General features: G+C 37.0%; 2 protein-coding genes across 2 annotated transcripts; both read right to left on the bottom strand.

Moving 5' to 3' along the window:
• Positions 1–3,621: 3,621 nt before the first annotated feature.
• LOC129269253 (uncharacterized) lies at positions 3,622–10,154 on the bottom strand. The gene is made up of 3 exons (XM_054906726.2): positions 9,739–10,154; positions 4,958–5,829; positions 3,622–4,527 (listed from the first exon to the last, which is right to left on the bottom strand). Exons 2-3 carry the CDS (start codon positions 5,827–5,829, stop codon positions 3,993–3,995), a joined length of 1,407 nt encoding a protein of 468 aa, XP_054762701.2. The 5' UTR covers positions 9,739–10,154; the 3' UTR covers positions 3,622–3,992.
• Positions 10,155–10,588: 434 nt separating this feature from the next.
• Positions 10,589–17,435, bottom strand: LOC129269970 (retinol dehydrogenase 16-like). The gene is made up of 6 exons (XM_054907409.2): positions 17,385–17,435; positions 16,769–16,881; positions 15,037–15,263; positions 13,898–14,156; positions 13,215–13,384; positions 10,589–12,364 (listed from the first exon to the last, which is right to left on the bottom strand). The coding sequence occupies exons 2-6, from the start codon at positions 16,873–16,875 to the stop codon at positions 12,171–12,173; spliced, it is 957 nt and encodes a 318-aa protein (XP_054763384.2). The 5' UTR covers positions 16,876–16,881; positions 17,385–17,435; the 3' UTR covers positions 10,589–12,170.
• Positions 17,436–23,499: the final 6,064 nt, after the last annotated feature.

The following is a 23,499-nucleotide window of genomic DNA, read 5'->3' as shown; positions in this document are numbered from 1 at the left end:
CTCTCTCTCTTTGTCTGCCTGTGTCTTCTGACTTTATTCCACCCTCTCTCTCTCTTTGTCCGCCTGTGTCTTCTGACCTTATTCCACCCTCACTCTCTCTCTCTGTCTGCCTGGTGTCTTCTGTCTTTATTTCACTCTCTCTCTTTGTCTGCCTGTGTCTTCTGTCTTTATTCCACACTCACTCACTCTCTTTGTCTGCCTGAGTCTTCTGTCTTCATTCCACCCTCACTTCCTAGCTCACTCTCTGTCTTTGTCCGCCTGTGTCTTCTGACTTTATTCCACCCTCACTCTCTCTCTCTCTCTTTGTCTGCCTGTGTCTTCTGACTTTATTCCACCCTCACCCACTCTTTTTGTCTGCCTGAGTCTTCTGTCTTTATTCCACCCTCAATCTCTCTCTTTGTCTGCCTGTGTCTTCTGACTTTATTCCACCCTCTTTCTCCCTTTGTCTGCCTGTGTCTTCTGACTTTATTCCACCCTCTCACTCTCTTTGTCTACATGTGTCTTCTGACTTTATTCCACCCTCTCACTCTCTTTGTCTACCTGTGTCTTCTGACTTTATTCCACCCTCACTCTCTCTCTTTGTCTGCCTGTGTCTTCAGTCTTTATTCCAACCTCATTCTCTCTCTTTGTCTGCCTGTGTCTTCTGTCTTCATTCCACCCTCACTTCCTCACTCTCTGTCTTTGTCTGCCTGTGTCTTCTGATTTTATTCCACCCTCTTTCTCCCTTTGTCTGCCTGTGTCTGTGTCTTCTGTCTTTATTCCACCCTCCCTCTCTCTCTTTGTCTGCCTGTGTCTTCTGACTTTAGTCCACCCTCTTTCTCCCTTTGTCTGCCTGTGTCTTCTGACTTTATTCCACCCTCAATCTCTCTCTTTGTCTGCCTGTGTCTTCTGTCTTTATTCCACCCTCAATCTCTCTCTTTGTCTGCCTGTGTCTTCTGTCTTTATTCCACACTCACTCTCTCTCTTTGTCCGCCTGTGTCTTCTGATCTTATTCCACCCTCACTCTCTCTCTTTGTCTGCCTGTGTCTTCTGTCTTTATTCCACCCTCTCTCTCTCTCTTTGTCCGCCTGTGTCTTCTGAATTTATTCCACCCTCTCACTCTCTTTGTCTGCCTGTGTCTTCTGACTTTATTCCACCCTCAATCTCTCCCTTTGTCTGCCTGTGTCTTCTGACTTTATTCAACCCTCTCTCTCTCTCTTTGTCCGCCTGTGTCTTCTGAATTTATTCCACCCTCTCACTCTCTTTGTCTGCCTGTGTCTCCTGAATTTATTCCACTCTCTTTCTCCCTTTGTCTTCTGACTTTATTCCACCCTCACCCTCTCTCAATTGTCTGCCTGTGTCTTCTGACTTTATTCCACCCTCTTTCTCCATTTGTCTGCCTGTGTCTTCTGACTTTATTCCACCCTCTCTCTCTCTCTTTGTCCGCCTGTGTTTTCTGACTTTAATCCACCCTCACTCACTCTCTCTCTCTGTCTGCCTGTGTCTTCTGACTTTATTCCACCCTCTTTCTCTTTGTCCGCCTGTGTCTTCTGACTTTATTCCACCCTCTCTCTCTTTGTCTGCCTGTGTCTTCTGACTTTATTCCACCCACTCTCTCTCTCTCTGTCCGCCTGTGTCTTCTGACTATATTCCACCCTCTTTCTCCCTTTGTCTGCCTGTGTCTTCTGACTTTATTCCACCCTCTCTCTCTCTCCCTCCGCCTGTGCATGTCTTCTGACTTTATCCCACCCTCACTCTCTCTATCTCTGTCCGCCTGTGTCTTCTGACCACCCTTAATTTCTCTCTCCCCCTCTCTGTGACACCTTTGTATATCTCTCAATCTCCCTCTCTATACTACCACTTTCACACATACACAGACACCCACACGATTCCCACACGCGTACACATACACAGTACACACCCGCACCAAAACAAAATCACCCACCGACAAATTCACACCCTCACGATTACTTTCCGCTGTCTCAAGCTTCTTAACTGCCCTTATCACCCTCCTTATTCCAACTAAAAATACAATGATTTTTTCCCATTAGTAGATATACAAATTTCGGTCATTTCAATTCTTATCCACGCACATACGAAAAAAAGAAAACACCGTTTTTACTTCCCTGTATTGTTCCCCAACTGTGATATACTTCATTTTCAGAAGTCAATGCGCATTATTTTGTATTCAGAAATAAAACGATGCATTATTTTGTGATAAAAAAATGGGAACAAACGCTTGTTTCAATTTAAGATTCAAAGAATAACGAATAAAAAATGAATCGACACACATACAATTATTTAGACATAACATGATATCATGTTGCTTTATATGCATATAAGGGAATAACAAGAAGGGAGTGAATAATGACGTGCTTTTATTTTTCCTATACTTGTTATACTTCTACATCTCGACTACGTTTATGATGATTGAGGATTGATATTTGGCAGAGCCGTCGATCTGCTTCATGCTTGCAAACAAACAAGCAAAGAAAAACGTCTATGCACAATTATGACAATACTCAATTACAAAGGGGAGTTAAAAACAAGCACCACTTAGGAAGTTTTTACACTTATGTTGCATAAAGCGCACAATAGTATTGTACAGTATATACCATTTCCTAATTGGTACCAATTTAATGTTCACGTGGAATTAGATGTGATCTTCCCAAAGAACGTAATATTGGTCCATTATTTTCTTTGTAATATTAAAGAATATCTGGCAATTAACACATTTCATCATCTGCTGTAATCTTCAAAGGGCTCTGCAGCCTATATCTCGAAGTAAAGTAAAGAATTTGATAAGAAAGTACTATGATACAGTTCTATTGCAGATCAGTGTAGAACCAACCAACCAACATAACCAATATAAAACACAATGACAGGAACATAGCACGAAACAAAAGTTGTTTTAAAATATTTTAAAAAGTGGCAAGTCAACTTTGGATATTATATAACTTAAAGAACACCAAATCAATTTGATAAAAAACAGCGACACATCTTATCTAAAAGAAAAGCAAAGATAAAAACGATTCAAATTTCTCTTGATCAACATCAAGAGAGTAAGGATACAATCTATTTTTTGGACATTAACTAGTGCGAACAGTCTTCCTAATTTCCAGTAGAAACGTTATACAGAATACAATATCAAACATCAAGCCAAACTAACAATATTATTGATTATGATTTTCACTTTTCTTCCGAGTAAAATAATAATAATGATGATGATGATGATAATAATGATAATAATAAGAATAATAATAAAGATAATAACAATAATAATAATAATGATGATAATAAGAGTAATAATATAATGATAGTAATAATGAAAATAATAACATTTATTTCGGCAGTATAATTATTGTTAAGTAAAAAAAAAACCATTGCCTTTTTTTTCTTATTTTGTCATTGAATAGAAAATCAAGCATTTTGATATAAGAATTTAAAAATCATTTTACATCAGTCTACTTCTCTATTCAGGTTCATTTGCCGTATATGTAAAAAAATGCGGGAAAATATTTTTGCCCATTCAGTCATGGTAAGATCTATTGCATAGTCGATTTCCCTGGATTTCTGATCTGACCATATTAATGGTTATCATTCAACTTTGAAACAAACAAAGCAAGCCAAATGCAAATAGCATTTTGAAGTGGTCAGTCTTCTTAAATCAAAACACTAGCCACCTTACATGTAAATCAACTGTACCCTTTTCAAATTAGAACTTTGAACGCTTATAAAATCTAAATATATTCGGAAATAGTTGGTATGCTCCTAAATTGTTTAAGATAGCAGATAATGCTTACGTCGTGAAAATAAGGAAAATAAGGAAAATAAGGAACAAACAGGACGTTTTATCTGGTAAAAATCCATGCTCAGTACATTTCCATAAGACTGAGCATGCTCAGATTTAATTTCGCTGAATCTACCATCATCTTCTTTCCCTGCCATCCGGTTTCAGAGGGGTTTTCTGAAACAATCTTCTCATGTTCTTGTCTATCTGTATGAGTAACCATTCAAACATCCGATTCCATTATCCTAGTTGGCGATGCAGAGCGAGAGTAAGTACGGTAGTTTCTTAAAACCTGATCGTAAGAAGGTGGGATAGGGGTGGGCGTGGTCGCACGAGGATCCCCTTCAACCATGATAGGCACCCTATGTACCCCCTGGCCAGAACCTTCTACCTCTGATCTGTGCACCCCGTGGTCCCCTTCAACCATGATGGGTACAGTGTGTACCCCCTGGTCACCTATCCCTGCATGTGACCTATTTGCTCCATAGTCTCCTTGAACGTTGATAGGTACCCGATGTACCCCATGGTCTCCTACCTCCATGGGTAAACCGTGTACCCCAGGATCACCTTCAATCATAATGGGTACGCTATGTACCCTCTGGTCCCCCACCTCTAGGGGTATGTGTCCTCTAGGGTCTCCTTCTATGTTGATTGGTACTCTATGGACTCTATAGTGTGTCTGTGCCTTGGGGTTAACAGGTGTCGACGTATCTATGGGCCCTCTCATTAGATGCTCCGTCTCGCCACCCCTTGATTTTCTTTACAATATTAAGGAAGGAAGAAAAGAAATGTATAAATTAAAGAGATTAACACTGTTTACATGGTGTTTGAAATTGTCATTGCAGACTTACTGTAAGTAAAAGGATTATGTGGGTATATACAAAGACAATAACAATTGTACTAAAACAACTCAAAACAAGACAAATCAATAATTCATTTAAATGGGAAAAATCAAAGACAATGAAAACATCGTTTAGATGAGTTATTTAAGATAATGTGAAAAAAAAATTGAGGGTCAATCATCCATGTGCGCTTCTGTTCACTTTATTTTTTTAGAATTACATTTTCTATAAATGAAATAATGACAAATCTAAAAAAAAATACAAAGCTCATGGTTATACGAAGGATCTTATTGAAAAGTGTTGACATAAGCGTGATAACATTTTGGAATAAACGAAATTCTCTTACTTAAGAATCAGTTCACGCAAAGCATCTTCTAGTTTGGCAAAGTCCCCGCTGAGGGTATCCTCCCGACGGGACTCTTGGGGTGGGGTGCCTTGGCCATGACCGTTATCATCTAAGTGGTCTTCGTCTGCCGTCTGCATATCCATTGTGAATTCAGAGAGATCGTTGACCATCATCGGACGATAACCCCCTGGTGTAATCCATTGCGGTGTTGATAGAGGTCGTGTCGATGAATTCGGCATGGAGGGAGTGTTTTCAGTAGCAGTTACATAAGTCCTGGTTGTTGCATCCGATGGTTGATCACCCATATGACTTTGATGGTTGGAAGAAGTTCCTTGATGCGTATAGTGCATGCTGGACTTAACAGGAGATCTTTTAATCTCAGGTGATTGTTCGGACACGTCACTCATCTGGTACTTTCCATCGGATTTGAACTGCGCCTTGTATTGCTTGTACCTGGTTGAAGTCCTGAAGCAACACTTGAACAACATATAAAACAGTCCAACAACAAATATTATAAACCCTAAGACAAGCATTCCAATGCCTACACTCCAGACAACGTGGGAGATATTCTTCAAGATGATCAAGATCACGACCCCTGCTGCTGTCAAGAATAAACCAAAGAATATGAAGACGATAGCGGTGATGATCTTACATTGCATTCCTTGAGGGACCAAGGTGAGGTTGACATCCGGTCGAACGCTCCATCTTTTCTTCATCTTCTCTTGTCGACGTCGTTGATCACGATTCTTCTTGCGAAGAACGACGGAGTTGTCTTGGTTTTCGCCATGATGATGGACTTCGTCACGCCGAGAACGATCATGTTCGCTGCTATTCTTCCAACGCCACTGATCCGTTTTTACGTTATCAGCCATCTGCACACAGTGAGTGATAGGAACAAATGCATAAAGTGAGTTAGTAATGTTCTCTATCCTCTTTATGATCAGTAGATACTGAATCATCGATAACATTATATTGGGAATACACCTCAAAATAATTTCCCTCAGAATCTCGAATTTCTGAATGGGAATCACTGTGACAGTACTGTCCAGACCTGGCTTAGGATGCATTGCAGCTTGCAAAGCTATATAAGATCTCTTTCAAGTTTACTATATCATATTATATTATATATTAGTTTCGATAATGACGTTCATTATATTCATTATCTTGTGGAGAATCATTCATCATCGTACACCTGTATACCATTATTTTGAATTATTTATGTGTCATGTCAACAGCATGTTCAAACAAAGCTGTAGAACTAAAACAAAGTCAAAACTATTCGAATAAGATGTACTGGTGAAAAAATTGTACATCGATATATGGACGCAACCTATTTCGACATCCTACTTCATTCATTTTCTTTTTATTTCATCACTACAAGTTTGTGCATGAAATCTGTCAAACGTCATAATATAGGGCTTATCCATATAATTTGATTACGAGAAATCTTTAACAGAGACTTCGGTTAAAACAATCACCATAGCAACATGGTGTGGTGTAGGCTACTGTTAATGGTTTTACACTCATGAGGACAGCAAGATTAACTTTGGAAATATATTCTCTTTTGTAATTTGACTTTTATAATCTGTCCTGTGTTATGTATTATCTTTATTCAAAATTGAAATACATTGTTTTTTTTTTCTACCAAATGCTTATTATAATGAATATGTCATATTTTAATTTCTTCTCTTCTTTTGGTTGAATAGTAACAACCTCCAAGGGAATCAAAAATATCATTAAAAGGGATTGGTAGAAATTACCTACGTGTTGGTGAATATATTTTGACTAAAATATTAGAAATCAATCAAACAATCCAGACTCATCATTCCTCTCACTACTTTTGTAAATATTACCCCAAAGGTGGCTATAAAAAACAAAGCTATTGTTAGCAAGCGAGAGAAATGTCAACCCAAAGAAATATATTGGCTGACTTCTCACGCATGTGTGAAAAAGTCCCAGAAGTTTCCCTTTATTGTGTCAAACAGAAACTATTATTCATATGCGAGAGTCTCTGTTCCTCGTCTAGCCTCATGTTAGTGTCACAAATATTTTGTTGTTGTTTTTATTGTTATTGGTGTCGGTCTGGGCTGGGTAAATACTGTAGAACTATACATGAAGGTGGGTTTTTGGTTTGGGGCAGAATATTATAAAGGCTTGTGATCTTAATATTCATACAGATATTGCAGGCCAATATTTATTTTTTGGTGGTGAAGAACGCATGTTCTGATCAACCCTGTGTGGACCTACTTCGGTCAGATCGAAACATCCAAAGTATAATGTCTGATTATAATTTTTAATGACTAGTTGTTTAACATAAATAATTAGGGTATTATACACCTATACACGCAACTCTGCATTGTATTTACTTCGATACATGAATTTTAAAGACTATTTAATCATAAATATATTGAATTTGCCCGCGGCTTTGTTTAAGTTACATTTTGGTTATTTTTTTTTTCTTTATTCGTACGACGTATTTGTCCGTATTCTGTTTTATTTGGTAAGCAGTTGGAGCCTAAAACAATCCCGCATATCATTAACGTTCAAATTCAAATTCGAATAGTTCAATAGATTTAATCCAAAAACAAAAAGGAACTTTCTCAACTTGACAAGAAGTGACAAAATCAGTTCGATCAGAATTGTATGGAACTCTAAGACATGCGGCCATGCAGGTGGGCTGTTTAAATTCCCAAATTGAAGGTGAAATACATCTTGGAATTTTGATGTTTTGTATCAAAACTCATTGAAAATAGATATTTACAGTCATTCCAGTCGTTTGGAATTGTGACCTTCATGTACAAAAACACATTATGCTTACTGCACTTGTAAACACACTCAGGGAAAGAACAAAAGCATACCGATACAGTGGTAAAATTATAGAACTTATTTGGTTAGGGAAGATATATTCAGCATATGTAATCATCCAAATCGACAGGGCTTGGCATAAGTATTGTGTGTATAATTAATGGAACGATTTCTAACAGCATACACAGTTGTGTATGTGCTTAAAAGGTAGTATATTCCACTTTTAAAGGACAAGTCCACACCAACAAGAAGATGATTTGAATAAAAAGAGAAAAATTTAACAAGCATAACATGAAAATTTCATCAAAATCGGATGTAAAATAAGGAAGTTATGACATTTCAAAATTTCGCTTAATTTCACAAAACAGTTATATGTATATCCTGGTCGGTATGCAAATGAGGAGACTAATGGCGTCATCCACTCACTATTTCTTTTGTATTTTATTATATGAAATATGAAATATTCTAATTTTCTCCTCATTGTCAAGTGAAACAACGATTAACTCCTCCCTGAACATGTGGAATTAGCACTGTATGATACTGTATACTTCCGTCAAGTTCGCTCTTAATGTCAAATCTGTAAAAAATGAAATACGCCAAATACGGTATAATTAAACCAATAAAAACAAACGAAATAGTGAGTGATGGACACCGTCGACTGTCTCATTTGCATGTCACTGTGTCTTGCATATCACTGTTTTGTGAAAAATAAGCGAAACTTTTAAATGTCATAACTTTCTTATTTCACATCCGATTTTGATTAAATTGTCAGTGTTATGCTAGTTTGATTTTTCTCTATTTATTAAAATCACCATTTGTATGGAGTGGACTTGTCCTGTAAGTGTATCTGTGATAATAGAGATCATGAGCAATATTGATAAACAACATTATTAAAGGGGTACTCAAGGCTGAAAGTAATAAAAAGAGAAAAATTGAACAAATTGAACCGATAAGGAAAACTCTGACAAACAAAACACTGAAACCTTAATAAAAATTGGACAAGGAATAACAAAGTTACGACAAATTAAAGATATGCATTATTTCGGCCAAACAGTTCTGTGCATGTCTTCATGAATATTCAATGAAAAACCTGATTTAGAATGTCATTATCCCCACTCGTTCTTGTGTATCTTATAATATGGAATTATGTTTATTCGATTTCTCTAAGAACTCAAAAAGTTGGATTTACAACTGATTTAATGCATTAGATATTCTTTGCTGCCACTTATTTTATCAAAAGGGAGATATTATTGACACTTGTATGAAAAAGAAGAAGAAATAATTATGATTTTATGTAATAACATGAGAAAGGGGAAAGTGGGGATGTGACATCATCAGCCCACCTATTGAATATTTATGACGACGTGCATAATAACTGTTTTCACAAAATATTGCTAAATTTATAAATTTAATAACTTCATTATTGTTATCAGATTTTGATGAAATTTTCAGCACTTTGCTCAGTGAATTTCACTCTATTTATTTAGATATAGATAATTCAGTCCGGAGTACCACTTTATGCTCTATTCGCGTTTCATGTCCGAAATGATACACATTTAACTTTTTTTTTCTAATGATTTAGAAGCCCCACCCCCTACCCTTTCTCCTGGGGATTTCTGAGATGACGCAATATGCCCATGCATGGCAAAATACATTAGTCTGTAATATTAGAATGTTTTGTTTGATTCATTCGTGATAATAGGTTTTCACTTATTTCGAACTTTCGTTTGTTCGTCGTTCTCGCTTATTTTCTGAATAATCTTCCAGGCAAATATTTATTTCCACTATCATGCAGACGAAGGTAATCTTAATTGTAAACTGTCAAAAACCTATTTATACCCTTTCCTCTCATGATAACCACTACCCTCTCTATCGTAGAGCCTAAACATTTTGATTCCCATTAAATCATCAGCGCGTATATGATATTATGCATGTCCCTACGATAAATTATATTCGCATAATAGTTTTATACTTACGATAATTATCCTTTACGATCTGTAGAATTCAAAATTGAGTTGCCTCGCCATCCGGAAGCACTAAGGTGATGGGCGTAGCGCCATGGAACTTCATAAACTCCGGTATATCCACATCGTCAGTCACATATATACTACGTAGACCCAAACTGCTTGTAGTATTTGAGTTTAGACGGTATGTATATATTACTCAAATATAGTCAGCAATGACACCAGAGACCGCAAATATACCAAGAGAATGATATTCTTCGTCATATTTAGTTGTGCACGTTTTATGGAGATATTGGTGAATAGATCAGGCTACACGCCATCGAGCTAGTGTTCGGTACACCCACCATCGGACCGTCTTTCTTTCTTCTTCTCTGTTCGGTGGTTCTCTTCTTTTCAATCATTCTTGTTCTCACTCTCTATCGATTTCTGAATAGAACTCAGTGTTGCACGAAGGTTTCGATTGACAAACCAAGGAAAAGGCGCGGAGCTCGACCACAACAAAGGATTTGTGGAGTCGCATTCCTTCACACAATCCCCAAACTTCAGGGTTGGAGTACCCATTCTGTTCATACCCATACCATGACATTAGTCGGGCCCTTCGATTACAATTGATCGGTTCCACGGCGGACAGATCATGTTTATGGGGGAGCATGGAGTAGGTCCACTAGCGTACCTACGGGGGGGGGGGGGGCAGAGGGGGCAGTCTGCCCCCCTGACGAGCCACAACCCATGCAAAGGACGTATCCCTGCCCCCCCCCCCCTGGCGAGCTTGAAAGACCTTTTTTGCCCCCTGACGAGCTTGAAGACCTTTATTGCCCCCCTGACGAGCTTGAAGCTCTTTTTTTTTTTTTTTTTGCTTGTCAATTTTTTTCTGGTACGAAATCCTTCATTTGTGATTGAAGACCTTTTTTTTTTTTTTTGCTTGTCAATTTTTTTGGCGGACGGTTTTGCCCCCCCCCCCTGTGGAAAATCATAGGTACGCCACTGAGTAGGTCCATGGGGGGGGGGGGCGCGTCCCCAGCATTAGACGTCAAAATTGGCCACTGGCTTCCTCTTTTATGAGTAGCTATAGAGACGACATTTTTTTTAAAGTGATAACCATGTTTGTGCTTGTCAATATTGTTGGAGGCCATTGCGTCGTTTTAGGATTGGGAATCCTTTTCAGTTTGAATTTTTATTTTACCACCAGCAAAGTTTCCTACACCCATAGCATGCATAGGGAAGTAAGTCAGGGAACTCTTTGCTCGTCCGGGAGCCCTAATTCTGAAGAATTTGAATCGATAAGCCTCGAAATCGGAGATCTAACCCTGCCCACGCATCTTTTCTTTAAATAAGTCAGAGGGTCTTATTACTTTTCGTCAGTTTATATAAACGCCGACGGTCTCCAATAGAGTTATTATTGATACGAGATCGAATCATACCTATTGATTCAAGAATCATTGGTATGAACTTGCATACTGCTGAACCCTGCACGGGAGGTTGGCAAAATACGGGGCCAGATTTATCTTCGAAAATTTATGTTGAGAGTTCGTTGCCATCATTAGAAACCTAACTATAAAAACCTATAATAGCAATATCCCAAAAATCTTTCAAAAGCTTTTGGGAATCGAAGGTTCTATATTATCAATTATTTAAGATTATTTCTAGCCTAAAAAAGTATTGACTGATTGTTTGAATACGAGAATTCGATTTTATTTCATTCTCTTAATCGCATAATTCTCTCAGCAATTGTTTATTTTTCTAAAAAGACCCTTCTTACACCGGCTCTTCTAATTTTACTGACTGTACATCAGTGAGCAATTCAAAGATCGTATCCAGAAAATTTCGTCACATTCTGTGGTTACTTTAGACCAAAATGGGAGAAATAACACCTTTGTCCCAAAAGATTTATTGTAAACTTTACAAATGAATATCAGATTTCATATTGCATATCCTTCAGGCAACAGGTCTCACGAGGATTTTGAGAAAATATAACGAAAATTAAAACATAACTCGACAGTGCGTATTAACTGAATTTCACTGAATCTCCGAAAATTTGTCATCCCCTAATTCTACATCCATCATGTCCATATGGGAAATGGTCAACCATCAAATAAGAGGCAAAATACTGTTTATGTGAACATTTTCCTTTTAAATTTTAAGTTTAATTTCAACATATGGCTTAAATCTATGGCTATATATATATAAATGCACATACAGTACACATTTAACATCTTAACAAGCCATTGATATTATATTGAAACTTCCTAATTCAACACACAGTTGCCCCTCCAACCGATATCATCGAATCAGTGCCCAAAACAAAATATCTATTTTTTTTTGCTTCTAACGTTTATAAACCAATGTAGTTTAGCTATTACATTTCTGTCGCTCAAACATAGGATGCACATAAAAAAAAATTGTACGATGCTTGCACAATTGCTTTTGGTCGGCGTGTAAATTATCTACCACTTTAAAAGAGTATCCGCAATACACGATGGCATGTAAGACAACGGAATCCACAGAAGTTTTGCATCCCAGCCGACACTGTATCTGGATTTTGGCCACTTGGCAAAGAGGGCGTGCTCCATGGCATTGGTGACCTGACTGGTATCACTCGATGCGAGATAATTCATGGCATTGACTTTCCCTTCGACACCTGTTGACAGATTCAATAATGAGGGAATAAACAACTTAATTTGCGATTCTGTAAATTGGTCATAAAACAATTTTATGAAACGAATCAAACGTGTTTCAAATATCACAAGTACACCTAATAGAGGATATACCTCAATGATCTATCTTCTAGGTCCTTTACTTTTTATTCTTTATAAAACCTTTCATAAATCATCGATGCTCCTAACCTATATTTATGTATGCAGATAATACTAACATAATTATCTACCCCTCTATTTTAGATTATATTTTTTTACACTTTACCCGAAGGCCTAAATCGATTTTAGCCGAAAAAAACTGAATTGTACATGGGTTACGATGCACTGGTACAATTTAAAAAACTGTCTGAGCCCAAAGATATTATACAGATGATGAGCTGAATCACCTTTCCACTCGTACTTTTTAACTCTATGCTGTTGTCGCCCATTGCAGGGTGCAGAAGCAAAAATTATGCAGTAGTCGAAAAACGTGACATTTTTAGTGTAAATCTAATCGAGATGACCAATTTTACATTCATCACCGTAGTACTTGAAATATCCTCTTCATGTTGCCGTTAAGATTAATAATTATTAAATTTCACAGTCCTAGCATGCCTAGAGGGATATCTTCGTGCTTAAAACATTTTTTGTGGGGAAGGTTTATTGTTTTTAGCCTCTGATTATGTTTTTGTATTCTGTTAATCTCTCTTGCTTTGAGAAAAAAACAATTATGCAAGTTTTCAACTTCGGCATGTCTATAAACATTTAACATCAATTTTATTCCACATAACAAGAAACATTTTGTTAACATTTTTTTTAAGGTTCATAAAATGTTGCCGCTTATATCATAATTACATTCATGCATGATCCTTTCGGGGAAGTCTTCTTTCTCTTCTTTTGACAGTCTATTCCAGGCGCCCTCTACCGATTGAGTTATACAATCCCTTGATGTGAGTTTGGTGGCAAAGAAACCAGGCTCGATGATGCTGATGCGATACTGGTATCCAAATAGCTTACGTCCTCTCCTAAAATACACATTCAAAATAATTATGAAAATTTCACAATTTTAGCAGTTGGGGAAGTAATTAAATTAGACATTGACGAAAAAATTATTATGTGATAAAAGTGAAAAGAGACGAATGGAGAGGTGAGGATGATTAAGGGATATGGAGATGGTTAAGGGAGAGATTGAGAGTGGCAAGAGGGGGGGGGGGGGGCAGAGTGACACAGAAAGAAAGGGGCATAGTGTGTACCCGTATGTGAAACAGAGGATATTGAAAGTTTAATTTTAATCAATATCAGCACCTTATACCGACCATGGACCTACTCCTGTACTCCATGTACTGACAAACACAAACCACACCGCCCGTCACTCACTCACTCACTCACAACCCCCACCCCACATACATACAAACCCACATACCCGAAATCACCCTAACGCATCGATTTTCGCAGGTGGGTCAGGGGTGGTTCCAGCTGTTGCATAAGCTACCAGTCTACAGATGATTATAATCAATTTGAATGCTCAGTAGGCTTACCGAATGATATCTGAAAAAGCTTCCAACGCAAACTTGGACTCAGAATAGCCCCCTGTCACTGCCGCTAGGCGTCCTGCACTGCTGGTGACGTTCACCAATCGACCGCCGCTCTTCTTCAAAAGTGGTAGAAAAGTCAGAGTGACGTCGACAGCGCCAAAGAAATTAACCGCCATAGTTTTCTCGTAATCATCTCGTTTGCTCCACTCAACTTGACCGGGAGTGACCGATATTCCAGCGTTGTTCACCACACCCCATAATGCTGTTAGGTAAAAGTAGTAAAGAGATTCCATATACAGATCAAAACAATTTATTCACATAACATAGCAATGAATAACCAATTAAGAAAAATGTGATTCGGCCACAAAACGAATCCTTACAGAAATCAAGCAAATGCCTGACTACCAGAGTAGTTGTGAAAGATTGGGGATAAAGTTGTTTTAAAGCGAAGAGACTGCATGTGGAAGAAAATTAATACCAAAAAAGAGGTATATGCATATAATATACACGGGTATAATTTACTGGGACACCATGCACCTTAAATGATTGTAAGTGTGAACCTCAATGACCGTTAATTTATTTGGAATCATACAATATGTAACTTTGTGAATTTTGGGGGAAATAATCTCACTAGAGTGACAAATATTGTCACGACTTGGTGATGTCTTTGCTACTTGACGAAAAACTAATGATATACCAATTCATTCAGATACCTAGTTTTGTATCGTATTTTTAATATTTATTATTATGAAATATAAGGTTGCTACAGTGAATGTCAATGAAGCAAAATGTGTTAGGACGCGATTTCGCCCCATTTCACCCCACTCCTGCTTTTACCAATATTATGCTCATGTAACGAGACTGCACTCGATCATGATTATGATAACAACTCTTCCTAAATATAAGAAGTATTTTGAAGACTAATAATTTCAAGCTTGGCTTTGTCTTTGAACAATATAATAGTGGTCAATACAATATAGATGCCTCTCATCATGGACCTATACTGCTCTCACTGTATGGAGTTATTTGTTTCTTTATTTACGTGCATTCTCTCGAGGAAGAATTGTAGTGTAACCCCCCCCCCAAAAAAAAAAAAAAGAGACGTTTTTGGTGTATTTCATTTAACCACATTTTATTGATACCTGATTGATTCGGAATAATGCTCTTCACTCGTCCATATGCATTGATGATGCTCTCATGTTTTGTAACATCCAGCAGTAATGTCATGACCCGACCGGAAGAAGTCTGCTCAATATCTCGACGACCTTTCTCTGTTAAACAGGTAGCTATCACATTCACACCTTTGAGGTCCAATTGCTTGGCGAGCTCATTTCCAAAACCTGTATCACAGCCGGTTATCAAGACATACCTTCGAATCAAGAATTAGGTTGGGAATATGGTAGATGAAGAAAGAACGATTACGAATTCTAATTCTTAATTTTAGGTTTCGTGAGTCTTTTCTTTAGGACGGTAGATTTAACGAGGATAGTCGGCATCTTTGAAATCTCCAAAAATATAGTAACAATTATTTCAGGATGCTTTTTCATTTATCATTTAATCCATGTTCTAGTTCTGCATACTACAATTGCAACGAAAAAGAGAAAGGTGAACGAAGGAACACGGAACAAGAAATAAATACAGACAAAAATTGAAGGAAAAAAATCTCAATTTATAATAGGATATTAAAAAAACACGACTCTGGTGTAGTCATGCGAAGCAAGCGAAATCTTTTAGAGGTCTCCCCTTTATAACTGATCTTAGTATAATTTATGTTGATTTTTTACAAGTTCACCAATCCATGATGTATACAATGTGCTTCTGCAACCCTCGCCTATAGTAACTACATGTACAGATGTAAATAAAGTCTTCTTTTGTACTATATGCCTTACTCCCTAACATATACTTTTTGGTAAATACATTAGTTTGCTTATTTTCTGTACCTATATATCTTAAAACTGAATTTGTTTCGTGCTTCTGACAAGCTACATGTACATTGTATTTAGATGAATCATTTTTGCCCTTTTTGTTTAAATATTGTTATTGTGTTTGTCTTTTTTATATTTCTGATCACTTGTAAATATTGTAATTTTTTCTTGATTATACAATAAATACATAAATATACAAAAAAAAATAATGTATTGTCTACCAATTTCCAACCACCATAACGATTGCGAATGAAAAAAGGGAGATCTAAAGAGGCAGATCCAAAGAAGACAGCAAAGAATGTAATGGCCGGTTATCTTCGTTCCCCCTTTTATTTTTCGACTCCCCGGCTGTCTTATACATCTGATAATGCGAAATACCCATTTTCGGGTAACAGACAACCGAATCAATTTTTAATGATTTTCAAAATCTGAAAAAAGGATATGCAAATAACTTTCACTGAAACTAACGGCTTTCCCATTCGATTTTAAAATTACTTTTAATATCACTATTTTCTTACAAAGGAAATGCTTTTCAAAAGTATATCATATCTATAGGGCCTATAATATAATTTCGTATTGTCATTTAGAAGAAAGAAATATGGGTGGGTAAATAATTGTGCATGTGTGACGGGGGGGGGATGTATGCCTGTTGTAAGGTCTAGGAAAAGCCAATCTGAATTTAGAGCATGAAAAATCGAATTTTTGCACCCTGCGAATATAAGCATGAAATATCTTTCATTAAAAAGAAAACCGTTTGAGTATGTTTGACGAGAAAAAAAGAAGGAAAATGTTATGTTTTTGTGGTTTTTTTTGTCCCTCGTGGACCCCCCCTGTCATGAAAACACCAGTTTTCTATTGAAAGAAACCTATGCCAGGGCCTATAATCACTCTTATCGATGAATTGTCACTTGTCTACTTTTACTCATCTATTTTTACAAGACCCACTTACTTGTCCTTTGTGATGTCATCGATGTATGACCTTCTGAAACTGATCTCAATTAATTTCAGTATAATTAGAACAACCAATATTACCATGGCAACGATACATACATCCATATTTACCTGAAATATATTAAATACATTGTGAAATTACATTAAGTATAACAAAACAAATGTACGATAAAAGATTAATGTTCAAATCATGCAGCAGTGCTGCCTCACTATCAAAGATGTTTAGTTTCGGCAAAATACCAATATTATTACATAATAAAAATAATAATAAAAAACAACTTGCATTTTCCATGTGCTGGAGAATTGGATTGCGATTTCTATATTTTAAACTCAAAACGTTTTGAACACATCATGCATGGTTAATTATGTAATAAGATATGAATGTGTTTTTCTTTTTGAATTCTCGTGCCTTTTTACAAAATCATCCATGCATACATTCATATCTTCGGGAGAATTAATCGTATTTACCAGACTTACCCCAGAATTGCCAAGGACATGAACTTAATTTACGAATATAGTATTAAGAGGCGAATGTTTTGAATATCGAAAATACGCTAAAAAAGTATAAATCTCAAAGATGCATGAAAGGAGATATAAGCTGAAAATCACATTACCAGTGCCAGATTCTGCGTTGGTCTCTACGGGACGACGTACGAAATGTATCTTTATACCGTATACCGATTTTATACCAAGCAGCATTCCAGTACAGCTGCTGAGGAAATTGTCACACCTTTTTGTGTAAAAACTGTCCCAGTTATGATGCGTAGTAGATCGATGATAATTTCCATTCATACGGCTTTAACGTGCGGGCAATCGGCTTGCAAAAACAAAAAGAAGAGATTAAGGGGGGGGGGGTGGGGGGAGAAAATTAGTAAGTGGAGGAACAACGCAAGAAAGCGTAAGACAAATATTCTTGTTTAAAAGGAAAATTATTAATAGTCAATCCATGTCCCCTGTCTCTGCCTCCCCTCTCTCTATTTCTCTCTCTAAAAATTTGTTTTCTCTTAGAATAATGAAGGTTAAAAAATCCCATAAAGTTTGCTTGTTTATCCCCTTTCATCCAGTGCACAATTTCATCTTGTTTTTTGGGGGGTGTCTCATTACGCCACCAGAAGGGCCATTCGGTCTTTTCACTCTTATCGTTTTTACCTCGGCAATTTTTGACTTGCACCGATTTATCAGAGAGTGGACAATCTCATGAAAAGCACCATGGGGCACGGTGGGGACATTTGCCCCCCCCCCCCCCGTCATGCATGGTCGTTGCCCGCTCCCAGATATTTTGAAAACTGAAACAAAAAAATGTATAGTAAATGTAACATCCCACAATAGTCACTAACATAAATTCTTTCAGGTCATATATAAAATTCAAAATTTCGCTCTGGTTGGTTCATGAATGAGATAAATGATCTGTTCAATTTGATAACTTGGTCAATTATGCACAAATTATTCTTCGCACGATTCGAATTTTGTTTTAGCGACCCATCCTGCTTGTTCATAATTACAAAAAAAAGTGCTGAAAACAAGAAATTTTCAGCTCTGGCTACGTGTTCGCATATATTGTTTAGATACCGATCCTATTGATGGTTACAAAAAAGTGCTTTGAACGTCCAGTTATCATCTCAGGATAATGAAAATTTTCAGCTCGCGCTTCGCGCTCAGATTATTCATTTGGTGAGATAAGTCACTGCAAACACTGTTTTTTACAGGTCCCTTTTAAAGTCAGTTTATAGAGCGCCTAGCCTTTAGTGAAAATTACAGCTCGCGCTTCGCACTCGATCTTGTGAACATGGTGAAACGGTAAAAAAAATTGTGTCCGCCTTTGCCCCCCCCCCCCATATGTTCTTTTGGTACCACGCGCGTAAAGATCTGTGTGTTAAAATAGCATTAAAAAAAAATCATAAAAATAAACGTGAAATCAGAGGGTCGAATGTTTACTACCACCGATAGGATATATATCTGACATTCCATAAAATCTGACCAGAAAAAGGGTATTGTAGCCAGCTCATTTTTAAAATAAATCGCCATTAATGAAGATAACTATGACGGGATCAAATTCATCGACTGAAACAGTAAAATATCCCTCATTCTTCCGCCAGTCAAAAATAGTTCCAAAGTCATTGATATATATGCTAGATTCTTAATCACATTCATACACTTTTGTCAGTCATCAACATGGCCCTGGAAGCTGGGAAGCTTCCCCAAAATTTTCCTTGGGGTGCTGCGTGTGTTATTTTCCATAGACAGCACCCCCTGGAAATCTGGTATGATAAACGACAGAAATGTAATGAAAATAAACGACTTTTTGTAAGACCCTCCCACCCCCCACTTCAGAATTTTCCAAAACAGTACTTGAAATAGTGCTTTAATTCACCCTTTTTCAGATCGGAATATAGAATATTTTCAGCTCGCGCTTCGCGCTCGCATTATTGATTTTCATAATAAAAAATGTATTTAGAATGCCCAGATTCTATGTATAAGTCTAAATACGCGAACGCATGTTTATTTAGATACGCAGTTTTTTTTAATTCAAAACGTGCTTAAATTATAAACTTTCAGATCAGAATATAAAAAATTATGCCCGCGCTTCGCGCTCACACTATTAATGTAGGAAGATACCCGATTTCCCATCCTTTTCCTGATTTACAAAACATGAATAGAGCGTCCCATTTTTCGGTCTGAAATCTCAATTTTGTTTCCGCTCGCGCTTCACGCTTGCATATACCTATCCTGTTCAAGATTAGAAAGGTGTTTAGAATGTCCCGTTCTTAGGTCTGAAATCTCAATTTTTCCACTCGCGTTTCGCGCTCGCATCAGTTGTATAGTTATATAGCTATCCTGTTCACTGGCGGATCCAGGGGGGGGGGCACAGCCGGCCCGTGCCCCCCATTTGAGAGGTACAATTAAAATTTGTAAATGTAAAATTGCCGTTCAAAAATAATGTCCCCCCTTTGAAAGTAAAAATCTTTTTTTTTTTTTGCTTTTCAAAAATTTTCGTGGACGAAATTTTATTTTAAGTTGGAAAACTTTTTTTTATTTGTTTATTTATTTTTTTGTTTGACAAATTGGTCGCCGGGAAAATGTGCCCTCCCCTTGGAAAATCCTGGAACCGCCCCTGATCCTGTTTATGATTACTTAAAGTGCTTAGAATGTCCTTTTTTTTTTTAGGTCGGAATGTCAAAAACTCTCAGCTCGCGCTTCTGGCTCGCATTATTGATTGTTGAAATATGTATCGTCTTCATGGGTAAATGCAAACAGTCCTCAGGCCAGAACGTATATTGAAAATTTCTGCACGTGCTGATCGTGCTCGCAGTAAATATTTTTTACTTTGTTCAGGATCACAAACGTTGTTGAAAATGTTAAATTTTCAGGACAAAATGAATGAATTTCCAAAAAAAAAATAGCTCACACTTCGCGCTCGCATTATTTCATTATATATCTATGTTTATGCCGGGTATATATATGTTTATACATAAGAGAAACAAGGTTGAAACTTTCATGCTTTAATCCAACAAATTTATTGAAGTCCACAAATTTTCGTCGAGTACATATATACCGTCTTTATCAAGACTTGTCATTCACTTGATAAAGACGGTATGTACTCGTCGAAAATTTGTGGACTTCAATCAATTTTGTTGGATTAAAGCATGAAAGTTTCAACCTTGTTTCTATCTACCGAATATGTTTATATATATATACATATATAATATATATATATATATATATATATATATATATATATATATATATATATATATATATATATATATAAACCCCTCAAAAAAGTTTGGAAATCTGAGTTTGGCCATTAATTTCTCCCAATGTCACACAATGCATATTTGACATCATTCAAAAGATAGTTTAATTCCCTTTAAATTGATACCATGCTTGTTATGATCATGCCATCACGAAAAGAGCAGGATTCAAAAGTGTTGGATGAGGTCTGAATCGAAAAGCTGCAAAAACGAGCAGAACTAGTCATGAAGGGTCAATGCAGAACATGATTCTTTTGTCTGTGTCAATTGTTGTGGTTTACGTACTATGATTCTGTGAGATAACATGGTTTGAGTCGTGGTTTGAAACACCATGCCTGTTTGTTTGTTTCTTACGTGTTTGCTTGTGCAGAGGTGTGTTTGATTGCATGTTAATGTTGATGTTAAGGTGCATGAAAACAATTAAAAGAAACCGCTGAGAAACTCACTCATCACCACGGAAAAGAGAACAGTGACTTTCAATATTGTGTCATTTTGCAACTTTTGAATTTTGACCTTGCCCCACCGCACCGCACCTCCATGTTAACCATAATCATATCATATAGGGTATCATTTTAAAGATTATTATTCATTGATATTAATTACATATTGATATTTACTAAAACCGAGGAGGGATTATCGATCAAAGTCAAAAGAAACCGGTGAGAAACTCACTAATCTCCACGGAAAAGAGAACAGTGACTTTCAATATATTGTGTCATTTTGCAACTTTTGAATTTTGACCTTGCCCCACATTTCAAGGCACTGTACCTCCATGTGAGCCATAATCATTTCATGCAAGGTATCATTTTAAAGAAAATAAAATGATCTATTCATTGATATTAATCACATATTGATATTTACTAAAACCGAGGAAGGATTATCGATCAAAGTCAGATTTCCAAACTTTTTTTGAGGAGTTTATATATATATATATATATACACAACCAAAAAAGTAAGTCCCCCCTAAATCAAATTGCTGTAACTTTTGAACGGAGTTATTTTGAGATATGATATTTCGTAGGTGGTTTTCTACACTCATTAAGCAACTCCTGGAGACAAATGAGATTGATCGGTTGAGTCATGCATGAGTAATTAAAGATTGAATTAAAAATGACCATTTTTGAAAGTCACAAGAGTCTTTTTTCAGATTGTGCAAATACAAAGTTGGGCAAAAGTTGTTTTTAGGTGAATTTTATGGTGTTATGCTCTTTTGCTATCCATCATTTAGCCACTCCACACACAATTTTGATATCGTATGTTCATGGTTGAGTGAGCACAATATCGCAGGGGCCGCGGAAGCAGGGGCGCGGGGGGCCCACTTTTTTTTTCCAAAATCATGTACAAAAATGCAAAAATGACCATAGATTGTGATTTTTTGCATGGTCAGCCCCCCCCCCCACTTTTGGCATAGCCCCTTCCCCACCCTTTGAAAACCGTTCCGCGGCCCCTGTATTGTGACGTATCATCATATAGGGTCTTTTGGTAGTATCCTCTACAACTTGTTAGGTCATATTAAAATATGAAAATGTTGGTGGCTCCCCCGATTATAGGCCCCTCCCCAATTTTAAATTCTGGATCCACCACTGATTTGTCCATAAATTAAACTGATCATGAGAAATTGTTAGGAAAATTATGCATTTATGCAGTATAAAGAGTATTCATTCCTAAGTTTTCGAATGTGCTCGCTCGACCATGAAAATGTTAAGTTCGGTAAGTGTGTGGTGATAGAAATGATGGATGATAAAAACAACAGCAATTAAAATCACATTCGAAACCGAATTTGCCCCCAATATTCACCTTATTACCCTTTAAAATGAGTCTGTGACATATTGAAAATACCCATTTTCTCACTTTGATGCGTGCTCACTCATCCGTAAATTAACAAATCGATTTCATTTTTGCACAGAATTCTGCCCATAGGTTGATAAACATTACTGCCAAATGACATTGCTGTAGACAGCCTTGAAAAAAAGTTCCACCATATTGAATAAGGGGTTACTAATTCTTAAACATATGCACCCATAATGTACACCCGGGGGGCCACTTCCATTGACGAGTGGATACCATGCGCGACCATGTGGTCTCGAAAAGCACCCTAAACACGTAATTTCAATATTCTGAAAATGCACCCCTTAAAAAGTATTGGCGTGTGAAACCCTACCCTTAACAAGTATTGGAAACAAAACGATAATCTTGGCAAATATTCCCTGAAATGAACCCCTAAACAAGTACAGGAATGTTTTATTGTTACGGGCCCTTCGGTCGTCGGCTTTACCTTATTTGGTTTAGTACGACCCCACCTTCTACACCTCGTGCAAATCGGACTCTAAACACGAAGTGTTGGGGCAAAATGGACATCCTTTATAATACATTTTAATTTTGTTTTATCATTCCCGCAAATTCGACCCTAAACACGTAATTTTCCTAGCGAAATAGACACCCTTTTTTCATTATTTTTGTGTTTTTGACACCCTTATCACGTTACGTACGTAACGTGCCCTATCGTGAAAAGGACATCCTTTTTACGTGTTTTTTTGGTCGCGCATGGTATCCACTCGTCAATGTAAGTGGCCCCCCCGGGAATGTACACAAGTCTATGAGAGAGGAAGTCAAAATTTAACAAATATGAAATAAGGGGTTTGTTTCATGGACGGTTTTTGTTACTTCTGCCAACAGTTATTTCATGAAACTTCGCACATGGCTTCAGAGTAACACTATCCAAAAGGCGCGCAAACCAAAATAACAATTCGATGCGGCACAGAGTGGGGCCAAGGCCTTGAACTTTCTTCTCATTTGCATAATTTTCGAATATTGTGTGCTCACTGATGCATTAAACATCGGGATTTTCATAAAAATCAAATCAAATGAACCATGCACGGAGGTTTGTGACAGATATCCAAAGTTACAAATTGCATTTTTTCCAATAACGTAAAAAAGAGCTAATCACATTCCACATGTTCATTCAAGCGTGAATGTT

The sequence above is a fragment of the Lytechinus pictus genome, chromosome 10 (genome assembly GCF_037042905.1).
Source record: "Lytechinus pictus isolate F3 Inbred chromosome 10, Lp3.0, whole genome shotgun sequence".
NCBI classification, from domain to species: Eukaryota; Metazoa; Echinodermata; class Echinoidea; order Temnopleuroida; family Toxopneustidae; genus Lytechinus; species Lytechinus pictus.
The sequence above is the reverse complement of the archived record's forward strand: the minus strand, read 5'-3'. Positions and strand labels throughout refer to the sequence as shown.